Consider the following 14,416-nt stretch of genomic DNA (forward strand, 5'->3'; position numbering starts at 1 on the left):
TGCTTGCCTTGCATGCAGCCAAAAGCAGAAGAAGAAAGAAGCAGAAAGAAGCAGCCCGGTAGCCAGGCGAGGCGCATGGGGTGAGTGGGGCAAGTTCCCCCCCTCCGCCCTTCCCCCCTCCCCTCACTACTTTGTGTTGCAAGCGACTCAAGCCTTGTGTTCCCATGGGCCATATGGGCAGCACAGCCTTGTGTTCCAGCGCAGCCTGGATTAATTGCTTTGAGGGTGACATTTCTCTGCGGACCACCAAAATTTTCTCATGGACCACCAGTGGTCCCTGGCCCACTGGTTGGTGTTCACTGCTCTACACAGTCTTAACTCTCAAGAGACAGACCTTTCACTGGAACCTTTAGAAAATATAAGGATTTTTTTTCTCCTGGAAGACAAAAAAACCTCTCTTGAATCCACTGATCTTTGCCAAATCATTTCATAGGAAATCACGAGCTACAATGAAATGTGTTGAATATAGTTATTCAAATGGTTATGGATCCACCTCTTAAGTGGTATCTTGAGATTAATAGCTATGATGCATGAAATTGATTCCTCTTCAATTTGGAATAAAGACAATATATATTTTTGACAGAGGGATTGAGATTATACATTTCTAATCCAGAATGGAATAACGTGCTGCAGCCAACCTCGCATGGGAAAACTTGTGGCCAACCTGCCATGGGTCAACTCACCATAGGACAATTCAACAATTCAATGTAATTATTTAAAATAATTTAAAAACTATTTTAATTTTTGTCACATTTCATTTTGTCCCCCTTTTAACATACTCTCTTTAATGGTTCTATTTCACATTTCTTTGATATTACTGTAACTCTTGTCCTGTGGCAAGTTGACCATGGCAAGTGGGCCATGATGAGTAAGTTGGCCACAGTAAGTTGGCTGCAGCAAGTTGTCTTAGATCCCTTCTAACCTGGGTTAACAAAACCTAACTCCTGTATTCATGTGATGCTCAAGCAAATATATTTTTACGAATTATGGGATCCTAAGAAAAAGATTGGGTTTATATCACTGGGAATTATTGTTTTAACCATTCAGTCATGTCCAACTGTTGGTGACTTTATAGGCAAATGCTATCCATCCTATCTTGTCAAGCAAATGTCAACTCATAAAATATTTCTATGGTATTTTTAGAGTTGCCAACAGAAAGGGAGGGGGAGTAGTACAGCTGCTTGCAAAACAAAACTGCATTACATAAATGTTTTCAAAGATAGTAACTAGGTGACAGAAGTTTCTGCCGCGCAAAATTCTAACTGGAGAGCATGATTGATGACTCTTGGCTATGGATGTGTCTCACTGGAGAATATGAATTACGATACACCCAGGAGGTGGGAGGAAACCAGGGTTAAGGATGACAATGAATTATGTGCCTCAGAATCGGCTACACCCAAGCAGTGCTGGACAGTTTAACTCACAATAAATAACTTTTTAAGTTTTGGAAGTTTGGCTCAGGACTCATGATTTAAATGGGGGTAACTGCCGGAATCCTGACAGCAAACTTATTTCAATTGTTGGATGTTCAGTTTTGTGTCAGATTTGATGTTATCAAACCAGCATGTTATCAAGCCAATCCTTCTTCTTTATCCAATAACTATTCCTAACATCACTAACTTCTCCAATGAATTTGCACACATGACATGGCCAAAGTAGATTAGATTTAGTCTTATGATTTTAGCTTTAATGTCTGGTTATTTACGATTCTATACTTCTCTGTTAGTTACTAGGGCTGTCCATGGTATACACAATAATTTATATCAGTTCAAAGGCATCAATTCTTCTTCGATCAACTATTCTTAGTATCCAACTCTCACCCCCATATGAACCAGTTGCTAAGCATCTGAATTTTGAACATGTGATCATGGGGATGTTGCAAAGGTTGTAACTGAAAAACAGTCATAAGTCACTTGTAACTTTGAACAGTCACTGAATGAACTGCTGTAAATTGAAGACTATCTGTATTCTTCTAGGGTTGCCTGAAGATTCTAAGAACTTGAAAATGTTTGGATTCACACTTCATCCACAGCAGATGTTTTTAAGCCTGTAGCCTCTGGTGAGGCTAGATAATGTGTTAATGTCTGAGATGGGGTGGAGGTCCATCCACAATAGATCATGTAAAAGTCCAAACCAGAGATCCTCAGACATTGTGAACTGGTAGGCCTGTTGGAATTTTGAGAGCCCTTTATGTATAACTGCCTCAAAATGGCTGATTGTCCCTCGCAAATCATAGAACATTCATAAATTAGAATTTCCCTTTTATTACTACTTATCCTTGTTACTCTCAACTCTACTTTCCAACAAATAATTTTATTGAAGCATTTTTTAAATTATAGACATGTTGGAAAATGTGTTCGTTTGTTTTTTTACTAAAAGCATATGAAAAGTTCTGCTGCAGTAACAGAGTATATTGTAGGCCAATGACTTGCTTTACACTATGCCAAATTTCAATTTTGGGAAAAAAAAGAATTCCGAAAAATTAAAATCAATAAGTATCAACTCCAAGAAACACCAGCACTTACAACCATCTTGGCGGTGATCTGAGTTCATCATCATCTCATCAGAGTTGGAAAGGATGTTGCAAGTCTCCACTCCTCAAATAGGAGACTATATCACTAGAAATATCCTACCAAAGCTAGAATGGATGATGGACCTCTTAATCAAGATCCACTTCTTGCTGAAATGAATAGATCCTGACTTGCACTTCACATCAAAATTACATAAACATTTTCCGTATTTTAACAATTCGTTTGCTCTCAAGAGAGGTCAAGACTTATTTGGTCTCAAGAGAGATCAGGACTTATTGGAAGTTTCACAAATGTATGAATATTGGAAGATAACATTTCATCAATTCCAATCAAATGAAAAAGCCTTCATATACCATGAGAAAGTCCTGGTTTGTGGACTACAATACTACTGTATCAAGATTAACAGTAGACAATGTTGGACAGAATAGATTAAAACATTTATTTAGAAACCAATCCTACAAATCAGAGTGATCACTTCTAAATTTACAGTAATGATCTGTTCTATGGCATTTGGGGATAGAAATATTACTGATTAAACTAATAGATGAGTCTCCAATAATTTTGACTCCTGCTGGGTTAGAAGTAGCAGAATTAAAATAATGTTAGTGTTTATTCCTCAGAGATGTACCTACTTGCACATCCCTGCAGCCAAAAAAAAAAGTATAAGCAAGAATTGGAAATAAAAAAGAGAATAAAAGAAGAATCCAAGTGATATCTTTCATGATGCATCTCCATAGTTTTCCAGTCTTTCATCACATCCATCTTCTGTTTCATAGATTTCCTTTTTCCCTTAAACTTCTTGCCACTTTTTATTTTTAAAGATTTCATCAAGTGCATCCAACCATGACTTTCTCAGCCTTCCCCCGCCTTCTGAGCTTTTCACTCTTCTTTCACATTCAATCCTGATTTGGGTTGTATTTGGAAGGGTATTTTAAACCAGATCAAGAGGCCTTTTAAATCTTCAGAGCTGAAGGTGTGACTGGAAGGCTCAAGTATAATCCTTCTTAAAGGGCCAGCTGAATTATTCCCCTTTTAATGCCTAACTTTTTGACCTTTTGAAGAACTGTCTTTGAAGGGGAGCAGAACAGGAGGAATTTCCAATGATAGACTTCAACTTCCCTTTCGATTATCAACAGGAAAGATTTTTAAAATAAGCATTGCAATGATATGACACTAGGGATATTGTCTAAGATGTATACAGGTACTTCCAATGACTGTTTGGAAAACATGAGGGATATTTTTTCATTCATGGTGGATTTGTGAAAAAGAGAAAAGATACTAGATACAAATACATATGGCAATTGCTGCTCACTTCCTAAGATATCATTCTTTTTTCTTTTTGTCATTTTTCATTTTTATCATTTACCATTTCATATTCTTTCTATTTCTTCTCAGTTTCTGTAGCTTTTTCAATCTTTGCAAAAAGTTATTTTAATAAAAATATGCATTAAAAAAAGCATGAGCTAAGAATCCACAATAAACTAATTATGAAACTATGAGAGTTTTTTTTCCCATAAGGGAACATTAACAAGGATTACCCAGGTTAAATATCTCTCTCCTTTCCCCTCCTACAAATTAAGTGCAAGCCAAGCCTATTTGATGATGTATGATTCAACCCTCAAGCTTAAATATGTGGTCAAAACACAGCCTCTGACTTGGCAGAAACTCCAGGTTTTGGACCCCAATCTATTCAACACCATCCTTCCCCCACACCCAGGTTTCACTAAGTTCACACCTGCATCAGGTCTATGACAACTCACCACTCCCAATCTGCCATGGCCAACTTGCTACAGCCAACTCACTGCAGGACAACTCACCATGGCCAACTCACCTCAGCCAACGGCTGCAGCCAACTCACTGTGGGGCCAATCAAGAAATTGTGGAATAGAATTATTAAAGAAAGGATGCCAAAGGAGTGACAAAATGAAATGTAAATTGTTAGAGTTTGCAGCAGAAATTCAAGTCCAGAAAACACACAGATGACTCATTCAGCAGGATCATTAACTTTTTTATAAACAAAATAACATGAATAAAGTTTCCAATACTATTAGTAGATTCTTTCAATGTAACATAACACTAGCAGCAAGCAGGCAGCTCAGAGCAGATATCAGTTACATCAAGCAAGCAAGTTTCACTTTAGAGCTGAACACAGAACAGAGATAAACCACACCCAGATTCCCTAAGTTTCAGCCCCCAATTCAGCTCTCATTGGCTGACCTTGTTACTAAGCTCTATTCCAGTTCATGTCATGAATATACTCTGACATAAATTACACAAATTAAAATATTTTAAAAATTATTTTAAATAATTAAAATTGTTTCACTGTGAGTTGGCCATGGCAAATTGGCTGTGATGAGTTGGCCATAGCATGTTGGCCATGGTGATTTGGCTGCAGTGTGTTGTCCCATTCTGCCTCCCTCAATCACATCCAGTAGTGTGCTGCATGTTGAGGTAACTAGGTATGTCTAGTCTAACAAAGATAGGGACTAGAGGTGACACGATAGCAATCTTCCAGCACTTAAGGATTTATCACAGAGAAGAGGGGGTTAACCTATTCTCCAAAGCACCAGAGAGCAGGAAAAGAAGTAATAGGTGGAAATTTATCAAGGAAAGATCCAACCTAGAAATAAGGAGAAATGTCCTGACAATGACAACAATTAATCAGTGGAATAGCTTGCCTCCCAAAGTTGTGGATGTTGCATCACTAGAGGTTTTCAAAAATAGACTGGACTGGGATGGTAAGGTGTCCTGCCCTGAACAAGATGTTGGACTAGAAAACCTCCAAGGTCCCTTTTAATCTATCCCCCTTCTTCCCCTCCAACCTCTGCCTGCCATAGGGCACTCCCATATGCTGCTAGTAAAAGATTGCAGCAGGTGCACAAAGCAGTGGAAGAACATTACTCTGTTTTCACCAGGAAATGTGACCAGGAAATGCCATCTGTCACCATTCTGTAGATGCATTTGTATGATTCCCACACATTTTCAGAGCTGACTAGAGTTCAAACAATTTATGCTAATTGGGTATGAGTGGGTGGATGTAGAACTAAGCAAAAATCTTCAGCAATTTGGTAATTTTGTTTCCATATTGGAGAGCCGGTGGTGTTTATCTCAAGATAGCCATATTGAGGAGGAACTATCTAGAGATAAAACACTTAATTCAACTGCAGAGCAGCTGATATTTCTCTGTGGAATTTCAAATCCTGTCCACTCAAGAAGCCCCAGAGCCTGATGATGGGGAGGCATCAAGAGACTTTGTGTTTTATTGTTGCCCCGGGGATGGAGTCTACTAGGCTTGCCCTGGCTCCAGAAGTGGAACCCCCAAGTGCGCATAGACACTGACCAACCCTCAGAAGGGAAGGGGAGGTCTCAACTGGACTCTCAGAATTCCACAGAGTTGGTGTCCATGGGCAGTGAGAGCATGGGGGGCAGGAGAAGGTCCCTGAAGAATATTGGGACTTAAAAAAGGTTTTTAGTGAAAAGGCATCGGATGAGCTCCCCCCTCATCATCCAATAGACTGCAGTATTGAGATTCTACTGGGGGTGAAACTCCCTAAGCCTAAATTTTATTCGATGACACCACAGGAGCTAGAAGAACTGTGGTTGTTTATTGATAAAAACCTTGAACGAGGTTTCATCCAACCTGATAGACCCTGAATGGCGGCCCCAGTATTATTCCAAGAAAAGAAAGATGACTCTCTTCGCTTGTGTATTGATTATAGAAATTTAAATTGCATTTCCATGAAAAATGTGTATCCACTTCCCTTAATGAAGGACATGTTGGTCCACCTGGCCAAAGGGAAAATTTTCACAAAACTTGATTTGAGAGAAGCCTACTATCAAATTAAGGAGGGATATGAATGGAAAACTGCCTTCAATTGCCCTCTGGGATGTTTCCAATTCAACGTTCTCCCATTTGACCTATAGGGGGCTACTGCTGTATTCATGCAACTGATAAACGAGGTTCTGCATGAACATTTATACAAGGGGGTACTGGTTTATCTTGATGATATCCTTATCTATACCAAGACTCTCGAGGAGCACGTGAAATTAGTACGGTCAGTTTTGAAAAAACTTCAAGCAGCTGAACTATATGCAAAGTTGTCCAATTGTGAGTTCCACCAAAAGAAAATTGACTATTTAGGCTACTGCATATCACATGACAGCATAGAAATGGATCCAGGGAAAGTCCGGGCCATTTTGAAATGGGCCCCTCCTCACACCAGAAAGCAATTGCAATTTCCTGAGATTTGCTAATTTTTACCGTTTATCCCAGCCTTTGTGAAGATTGTGCTGCCTATTACAAACCTCCTAAAAACAAAAGGAGAGTTGAAACCAAAACCCAGTCGACCATTGGAGTGGTCCATGGAGTGCCAAGCTGCTTTCGAGAAGCTAAAATGACTCTTTGCAGCGAACTGATGCTAAAACACCTGGACATAATCCAAGCCGATGCAAGTGATGTAGCAGTAGGGGAGGTGCTACTACAAGCAAATGAGGCTGCAACTTTGCAACCTTGTGCTTACATCTCCCGTAAACTGAGATGGAAAGAAGATGAGCTATCTGGGAAAAGGAAGCTTTTGCTGTCCATTGGGCTCTATTAACCTGGAGGCACTTTCTTGAGAGGGCAAAACACCCTTTTGAGGTGTGGACAGATCATAAAAACTTAGAGGCTCTAAAAATGCCTCAAAAATTCTCGCCTAAGCAAGTCTGCTGGGCATAATACTTCAAATGGTTTAATTTTTCACTGAAGTCTCTCCTGGGGGGAAAAAAACTTCATGGCAGATGCACTATCTAGATTACCCCAATATAATAGTGTCCGCCAGGAAATGATTTGTTCCATTGTCCCGACTAAACAATTGGTGGTTCTGATGGTTACTAGAGCCCAGAAAAGGGGAGATGTTGATATCTCAAAAGATTTGTCTACACAGTTAAAGGAAGCTTTAAAAATAGATGATTGGTTCCTGACCCACTCAAATGACTGTATGGTTAGAGATGGTTTGGCATGGGTGGGGGCCAAATTATATGTACCAGCTAGCTTGAGGGCCCCCATTTCAAAACAAGCCCATGATTCAAAAGCTGCTGGACATTTTGGATTCATAAAAACCCTACATTTGGTCAAACGACAATTCTGGTGGCCTCCTTTAAAGAAGGACATTGAAGCTTACATGGTTAGTTGTCCTATTTGCACTTCGGCTAACCGGCCACCTGGTAAACTTGCCATCTTACTACAGAATGTAGCTAGGCCGACTGCTCCATGGAAGGAAATTTCTATGGACTTTATAGTGGAATTGTCTGAAAGTGGGGGAAATACAGTTATTTGGGTGGTAACGGACTTGTTTTCCAAGCAGGTATATTTCATACCTTGTGCAAAAATCCCATCTGCAAAAACCTTAGCTAAATTGTTTATTTTACATGTCTATAAGTTAAATGGTGTTCCTAAATGGATAATTTCAGATAGGGGTGTCCAATTCACTTCAAATTTCTGGAAAGAATTCCTGAAACTATTGGGCTCTGCCCAGGGCTTAAGCTCCGACCACCACCCACAAACCAATGGGGCTTGTGAGAGAACTAACTCGATATTGGAACAATACCTTAGATCAGGGGGTCACCAACCTTTTGGACCTCAGGAACCACCAAACTCATAATTTTAAATCCCGGGGACCACTAACTGGTTCTGTGGGTGTGGCCTAATTTGTGGGTGTGGCTTGGTAATGTGATTGGCTGGGCATGGCTTGTATATACATATTATAAATATTTATATAAATATTGAATTTTTTATAAAAAAGAGCAACTTTTACCCCAAATCAGGCAAAGCAGGCAGGCAGATTGAGTTGCTCAAGAATCACAGATTCACTTAAGAGATCTGTGTTTCTGCCATCGGCTATCTGAGTCTGTCACATAAAATTTGCTTGCAAACAAACTCATAACATTTGCTGGCAAGCAAACTCACAAAATTAACTCCAACATACCATGTATATAAATATTGAATTTTTATTTTTTTAAAAAGAGCAACTTCTACCCAAAATGAGGCAAAGCAGGCAGGCAGATTGAGTTGCTCACAGAATCATTCAGAGATCTATCTTTCTGCCATCGGTTACCTGCACTGAATAATAGAAGGAAGGTTCGGCTCTGCTTAAAAGCACAGCCGAAGATCTAAAGATTAGCTAGAAAGCAAGAAATGCAACGATTTCCTGCTTTCTAGCTAATCTAAATATCCCAGCACAGCAGAACAGCTGATGGTTGGGGAAAAAAAAGAAAAATAGCAACTTAACAGGCAAGTTTTCCAGGTAAGGAGTGAGTGAATGGGGAGGCCATGTGCGCGGCGCAGCCTTGTGTTCCTGCGCAGCCTGGATTAATTGCTTTGGGGGGTGCTCTGGGGGTGACACTTCTCTGCAGACCATCAAAATTTTCTCACAGACCACCAGTGGGCCGCGGTTGGCAACCGCTGGCTTATATCATCTTAAGTTTAGAAGATGAACAGTTTATCAATGTAGCTGATTTAAAGACTGCAAAGGAAGTCTGGTTAAAGTTAAGAAGTGTGCATGTGAGTTGTGTCTGCATGCAAGATTGTGCAATTATCAAGAAAATTATACAGAGCCAATTTGCAACCAGAAGAATCAGTGGAATGGTATTTTGTAAAGATGCAAACTTTGTTTGTTGAGATAGAACAACGTGGGATGTAGATTCTTGAATCTCAGAAAGTGCTGCTGGTTTTAAACAATCTAAATGACTTGTGAGACAGAGTTTCTGTAGTATTTGAATGCAAACCATAGCAGAAATTGTGTTTGGGGGTGTTAAAAACTTGTTTAATAGTTGAGGAGCAGAAGAATCAGTTTAGAAGCCACGAGGAGAACTTTCTGAGGATGGGGCCCAAGAAGCAGAAAGGTAAGAGCAATGGAAAATTCCACAGACTGGCTGTTTCCAAAGACCAGAGCAGCAGAAGAGATCAGATTACAGCCCAATAACAGAGGCAAAGAAAAGATGTTTTGCAAAGAAGAAATTTGCAAGGAAGAAAATAATTTGCAAGGAAGAAAATAAGTTGATGGACAAGCTGCTATTGCAAAAGTTAGCTATAGTTAATAGATCAATAGTTAATTGAATAGTTAATTGAATAGTTAATAGTTAATTGTAATAGTTAATTGAAGTAATAGTTAATTGAATAGTTAATAGTTATAGATCAATAGTTAATAAACAGTGGGGCTAGTCAAACAATTGTTAATAATTCTAAATTGTTTTACAGGATGGAATCAGCTGCTGGAGATGCAATAGCCTTGGCAAATGGCCAGAAGACTAAAGTTATTGGAAGAGGCAGTGTGCAAATTCCATATTTGGAAACAAGGTTTAATGACATTGTGTGTGTGCTTCAAAGGGAACATAATTTGTTCAGTGTCTCTAGTTTAGACAAGCAAGGATTTGAGACCATATTTGTAAATGGGGAGTATCTCATAAAGAGATATGGCAAAGTATGTGCAAAGGGCATAAAGCAAGATAACCTTTATGTGTTGCAGGGACAAAAGGTTAAATGTGCACATATGTTCAAAAATGTGGCACAGCATAATTCATGTATTCATCTCTTGCAACAGAAAGCTTGGCCATGCTAGCTTCCGAGTTTTGCAAAAGATGCAATTTGCAGAAGGATTACATGTAAAAGGATGTAAGGCATATTTGGATTGTGCAGTATGCAAATCACCAAAGTCCAAGACATTCCCAGTAAGCAAGAGTAGCACAAGGCAGTCAACAAGCACTGTAGAGCTGGTACATTCAGATTTGGTTGGGCCAATGCAAGCCAGTTTGGGAGGAGCAAAGTATGCACTGGTCATTGTAGATGACTATGGCAGGTTTGGGTTCTGCTATTTACTAAAGAGTAAAATAGAGGTGCTACAGAAATTTAAGCAATGGGTAAGCTTCATAGAAAGAAGGTATAAACAACAGGTATGTCAGCTGTAAACTGACAGAGGTTCAGAATTCATGTCAACAAGTTTTCAACAGTGGTTGGGACAGTTAGGAATAAAACACAGAAGCACACATTCTTACATAGCAGCTGAGAATGGTGTTGCTGAGACACGGAATGGAGTCTTACAAACCATGAAGGACTTACTTCTACAGGATTCTGGTCTGAGCAGGTCATATTGGGGTGAAGCCATGTTGACTGCTAATTATTTAATTAATAGGTTGTGGAGCTCCTCCATTAATGATACTCCATATGAGTGCTATATGGAAGAAAACCATTTCTGGCACATTTAAGGGTGTTTTGATGCAATGTGTGGGTGCATATTCCAAAAGCAATTAGAAGAAAGGGACATTTCAGGTTTATGGGCTATGAGCCAGGCTCAAAGAGCTATTACTTTAGCGATGGGAGCACAAGAATTATGATTTCAAGGTCTGCTAGCTTTTCAGAGCAAAATTGGAACTGAATTGATGCAAATTTCTGGAATGATTCACTTAGTGATGGTGATCCACTTAATGATGGTAACTCACTTAGTGATGGTTACTCACTTAGTGATGGTGTCAGCATTCAGGAAGGAGAAACTGAAAAAGATATAAAGCAAGATAGGGTTGACACACAGGAGCAGTCAATGCCATGCAGCTCAGAGCGATGGATTCCACCTGACAGGTGCTAGTAAAGTTAAGGTGTGTAATGTATGGTATGAGCCAAGGAACTATAAGGAAGTTTTGGCATTACCTAAAATTGAACAAGAAAAGTGGAAAGAAGCAATGGACAAGGAAATAAAATCCATGGGAGAACTTGAAGTGTTCACATCTATGACTTTGCCACAGGGTAGCAAAGCTGTAGGATGCAAGTGTGTATAGAAGAAGAAGGTACTGCCCAATAATGAGGTAAAATATAAAGCATAGTTAGTGGCACAAGGGTTTTCACAGATGAAAAATGTGCACTATGATGAGGTATTTGCGCCAACTCTAAAGAGTGAAAGCATCAGGCTGGCACTAGCATTGGCAGCGGGACATGGCCATAAAATTTGGCATTCTGACATAACCACTGCATTCCTCAATGCAGAATTAGAGGAAGAAATTTACATGGTTCAAGCACCAGTGTATTAAAATTAAAAAGCCTAACATGGTGTATAAATTGAACAAGGGCAAGAGTTGCAAGGCTGATGGTTGCATATACACTTGAAAGTTAAAAGGTGGGGATTGTCAACTATTAGCATCTGTGGATGATCTTTGCTTCATTGCAAAGGATGTATCACAGGTAAACAAATTTGCTAATACATTGGAGAAGAAATTTGAATTAAAGAATTTGGGACAAATAAAAAATTATCTTGGTGCAGAGATACAAAAAACTGAGAAAGGTGGTTATATTCTCAGTCAAAAAAGAAAAATTGAACAATTGTTGGAGAGCTATAACATGAAAGATTGTAATATTGCTCCAACACCTATGAGTACAGATTTTCATAACAGTTTGAGTGAGACAAAAGTGAAGCCTGTGATCAAGAGATATATCAATCAGCAATAGGGAGCCTGTTATATCTGTCATAGTGGTCCAGACATACTTGTGCAGTAAGCATTTTGAGTCGCTTTACTGCTGCACCAATGCAATTGCATTGAATGGGTGTAAAAAGGATTCTTGGGTATTTGAAGGAACTTCCCTTAGAAGTTCCATTCCCTTAGATGATGAGAAGATCAGTGTTAGAATACATTTTGTTGAAATGTATATTTATGCAATGACTATAGTAGTATTCAGCCAGTAAATGGCAGTGTTTGCAAGTTTGATCTATGGTATATACTCTTATGTTCTTTGATTCTATATAGTTTCCTGTTTCCCATTACAGTTAAGCAGTTAAAGCACATGGCGACTGTTTGATCTGTACTGCTATATATAAACAGAATTTCTAACAATCAAAAAAGGGTACAAAGATCCTCACACACAACAGAAGAAGAAATAAGAAGCCTTACCTCTTTCTGATGATACTTTATTGCTACCTTTAGCTTGGCCAAATCATGGCACTTCTGGGGATCTAACTCCTCACTCTGATCATCCCTGTGGTTCAAGATGATTTCCAATTCTCGGGAGCTGCGTGCCTGATCCAGTAGGTCTTTTGCAAACCGCTTGCACTGCTGGGAAAGCTCCTCATATTCAGCCTTGAACTCATTCTCCACCTTGCTGAGTTCCTTCAGCTCCCAACCCAGCCGAAAGGCTGTCAAGATCGGGTCCTCGCTAGATAAGGCGATGAGTGAAGGACTGGCCAAAGCTTTATAGATGTTTAGCCTTGATCTGGAATGCCTCAGGCTGTCCACTTCTGAACTGGAGACGCATTCAACACAGTTGCATCGGATCTGATGTGGCCGTGGGATGGTGACCCGTCTTTGGACAAGCAGCTTTATGATCTCATAATTGTTGGTATGAGCAGCCAACATGATAGGTGTGATATCAGGGGTGAACTCCGAAAATTGGGTGTCCATCATTAATGTGGGAACCTAGGTAAAATCAGTTCAGGCTGTTAATATCTTTCCTGCACAAGTGCTTTAAAATTACAGCATATCAAGAGGAAGGTTCAAATGACTCGTACAACATCTCGTACCAACACTACAATCAATGTTTAAAAATATATCCTGTAAGACTCCTATGAATCCCAGAGAGGAAAGTTAAATAAACATTCCAAAAGGTGATCAACTGTTGCTATACTGTTGCATTGAAAACTACATGGACTGTTCATTAAATCATCTACAATCAAGCTTGGATCTTTTCTCCTCAGCAGACTTAGTCCTCAATAGTACATAGTTGACCTTGCCTGATCTCAAACAGTTAACCAGAGTCAAACTTGGTTAGTACTGGAATGGCAAACCATCAGAAAATCCCTGGGTTGCAAGCTGGATGGGAAAGTTAAAAATAAAAACATCCTTGAAGAAGAACCAACCCTTTCTGCAGAAGTAGGCACAGAAGAGGCAGAGCCGGGGGGTGGAGTCAAGAGAGAACTCACTCTAAAATCCTTACAGATCTACACATGCTTGAAGTCTACCCCTACCCTCAAATTTTCTTAACTCTTACCCAGCCCCAATTTAGTGCTGGCCTTAGTTGACTAGAGTCGTGTGTATAGCGTGTACACGATTTGTGTGTACATGAGCAATAAATTAGCTTAACTGGAACTTAACATGTGGTCCTGATTCCTTGCACCCAATAGTTAAGGAAATAATATTGATATGTGTGTGGGGTCATAAAGTAACACACAAGTTCAAAGATACTTAGAACAGGTAATTCTGAGTGGTACCTGAAAGAAAGGGACGAATCTGCCGAGTTCCATGATCCACCTTACAGAGAACAAACTACTTTGAGGGGGGGGGGGGTCTTCTATCCAGTCCAGGTTTGGTTCCAAGAACCCCAAAATAGGAGAACATAATCTTTGATATCAATAATTCTACTTGGACAGCATAGACATAGGATAATAGAGTTGGAAGGGATCTTGTAGGTCTTCTAGTCCAACCCCCTGAACAGGAGAACTTATACCATTTCAAAATGGTCCTGTTTTGAAAGCCTCCGGTGATCCATATCTTCTGGAGGTAACCTATTCCATTGGTTGATTGTGCTCACTGTTAGCAAATTTCTCCTTAGTCCTAGGTTGCTTCTCTCCTTGGTTAGTTTCCATCCATTGTTTCTCATCTTGTTTTTTAGTGTTCTGGTGCTTTGGAAAATAGACTGACATGAACTCTAAGATTGGTAAGGTTACAAGGCAGGCCAAATGGTACATTATGTACCTGGTCAAAATTCCCCCTGCTTTAGTAAGGGAAATTATGAATTTAAATATAAATATGTGTGTGTGTGTGTGTGTATCTATCATCTATTTATATTAGATTTTTCTTTTTTACATATCTCAATCACATATTAAACAGTACTGGGACATTTTTTATACAACTACGTTTCATGTTGTTAT

General features: G+C 39.4%; 1 protein-coding gene across 2 annotated transcripts in view; it reads right to left on the reverse strand.

Moving 5' to 3' along the window:
* The window catches only part of TRPC5 (transient receptor potential cation channel subfamily C member 5), a 307,824-nt gene that overhangs the window by 163,074 nt on the left and 130,334 nt on the right, over positions 1-14,416 (reverse strand). For both annotated transcript variants that reach the window (XM_087971942.1, XM_026678562.2), the window contains exon 3: positions 12,444-12,965. In XM_087971942.1, coding sequence (XP_087828068.1) covers positions 12,444-12,965 — 522 coding nt within the window. The remainder of the gene's footprint in view (positions 1-12,443; positions 12,966-14,416) is intronic.

Source organism: Notechis scutatus, chromosome 10 (assembly GCF_049901735.1).
Source record: "Notechis scutatus isolate UNSWTSFEM ecotype Mainland chromosome 10, rNotScu1.2, whole genome shotgun sequence".
NCBI lineage: Eukaryota > Metazoa > Chordata > Lepidosauria > Squamata > Elapidae > Notechis > Notechis scutatus.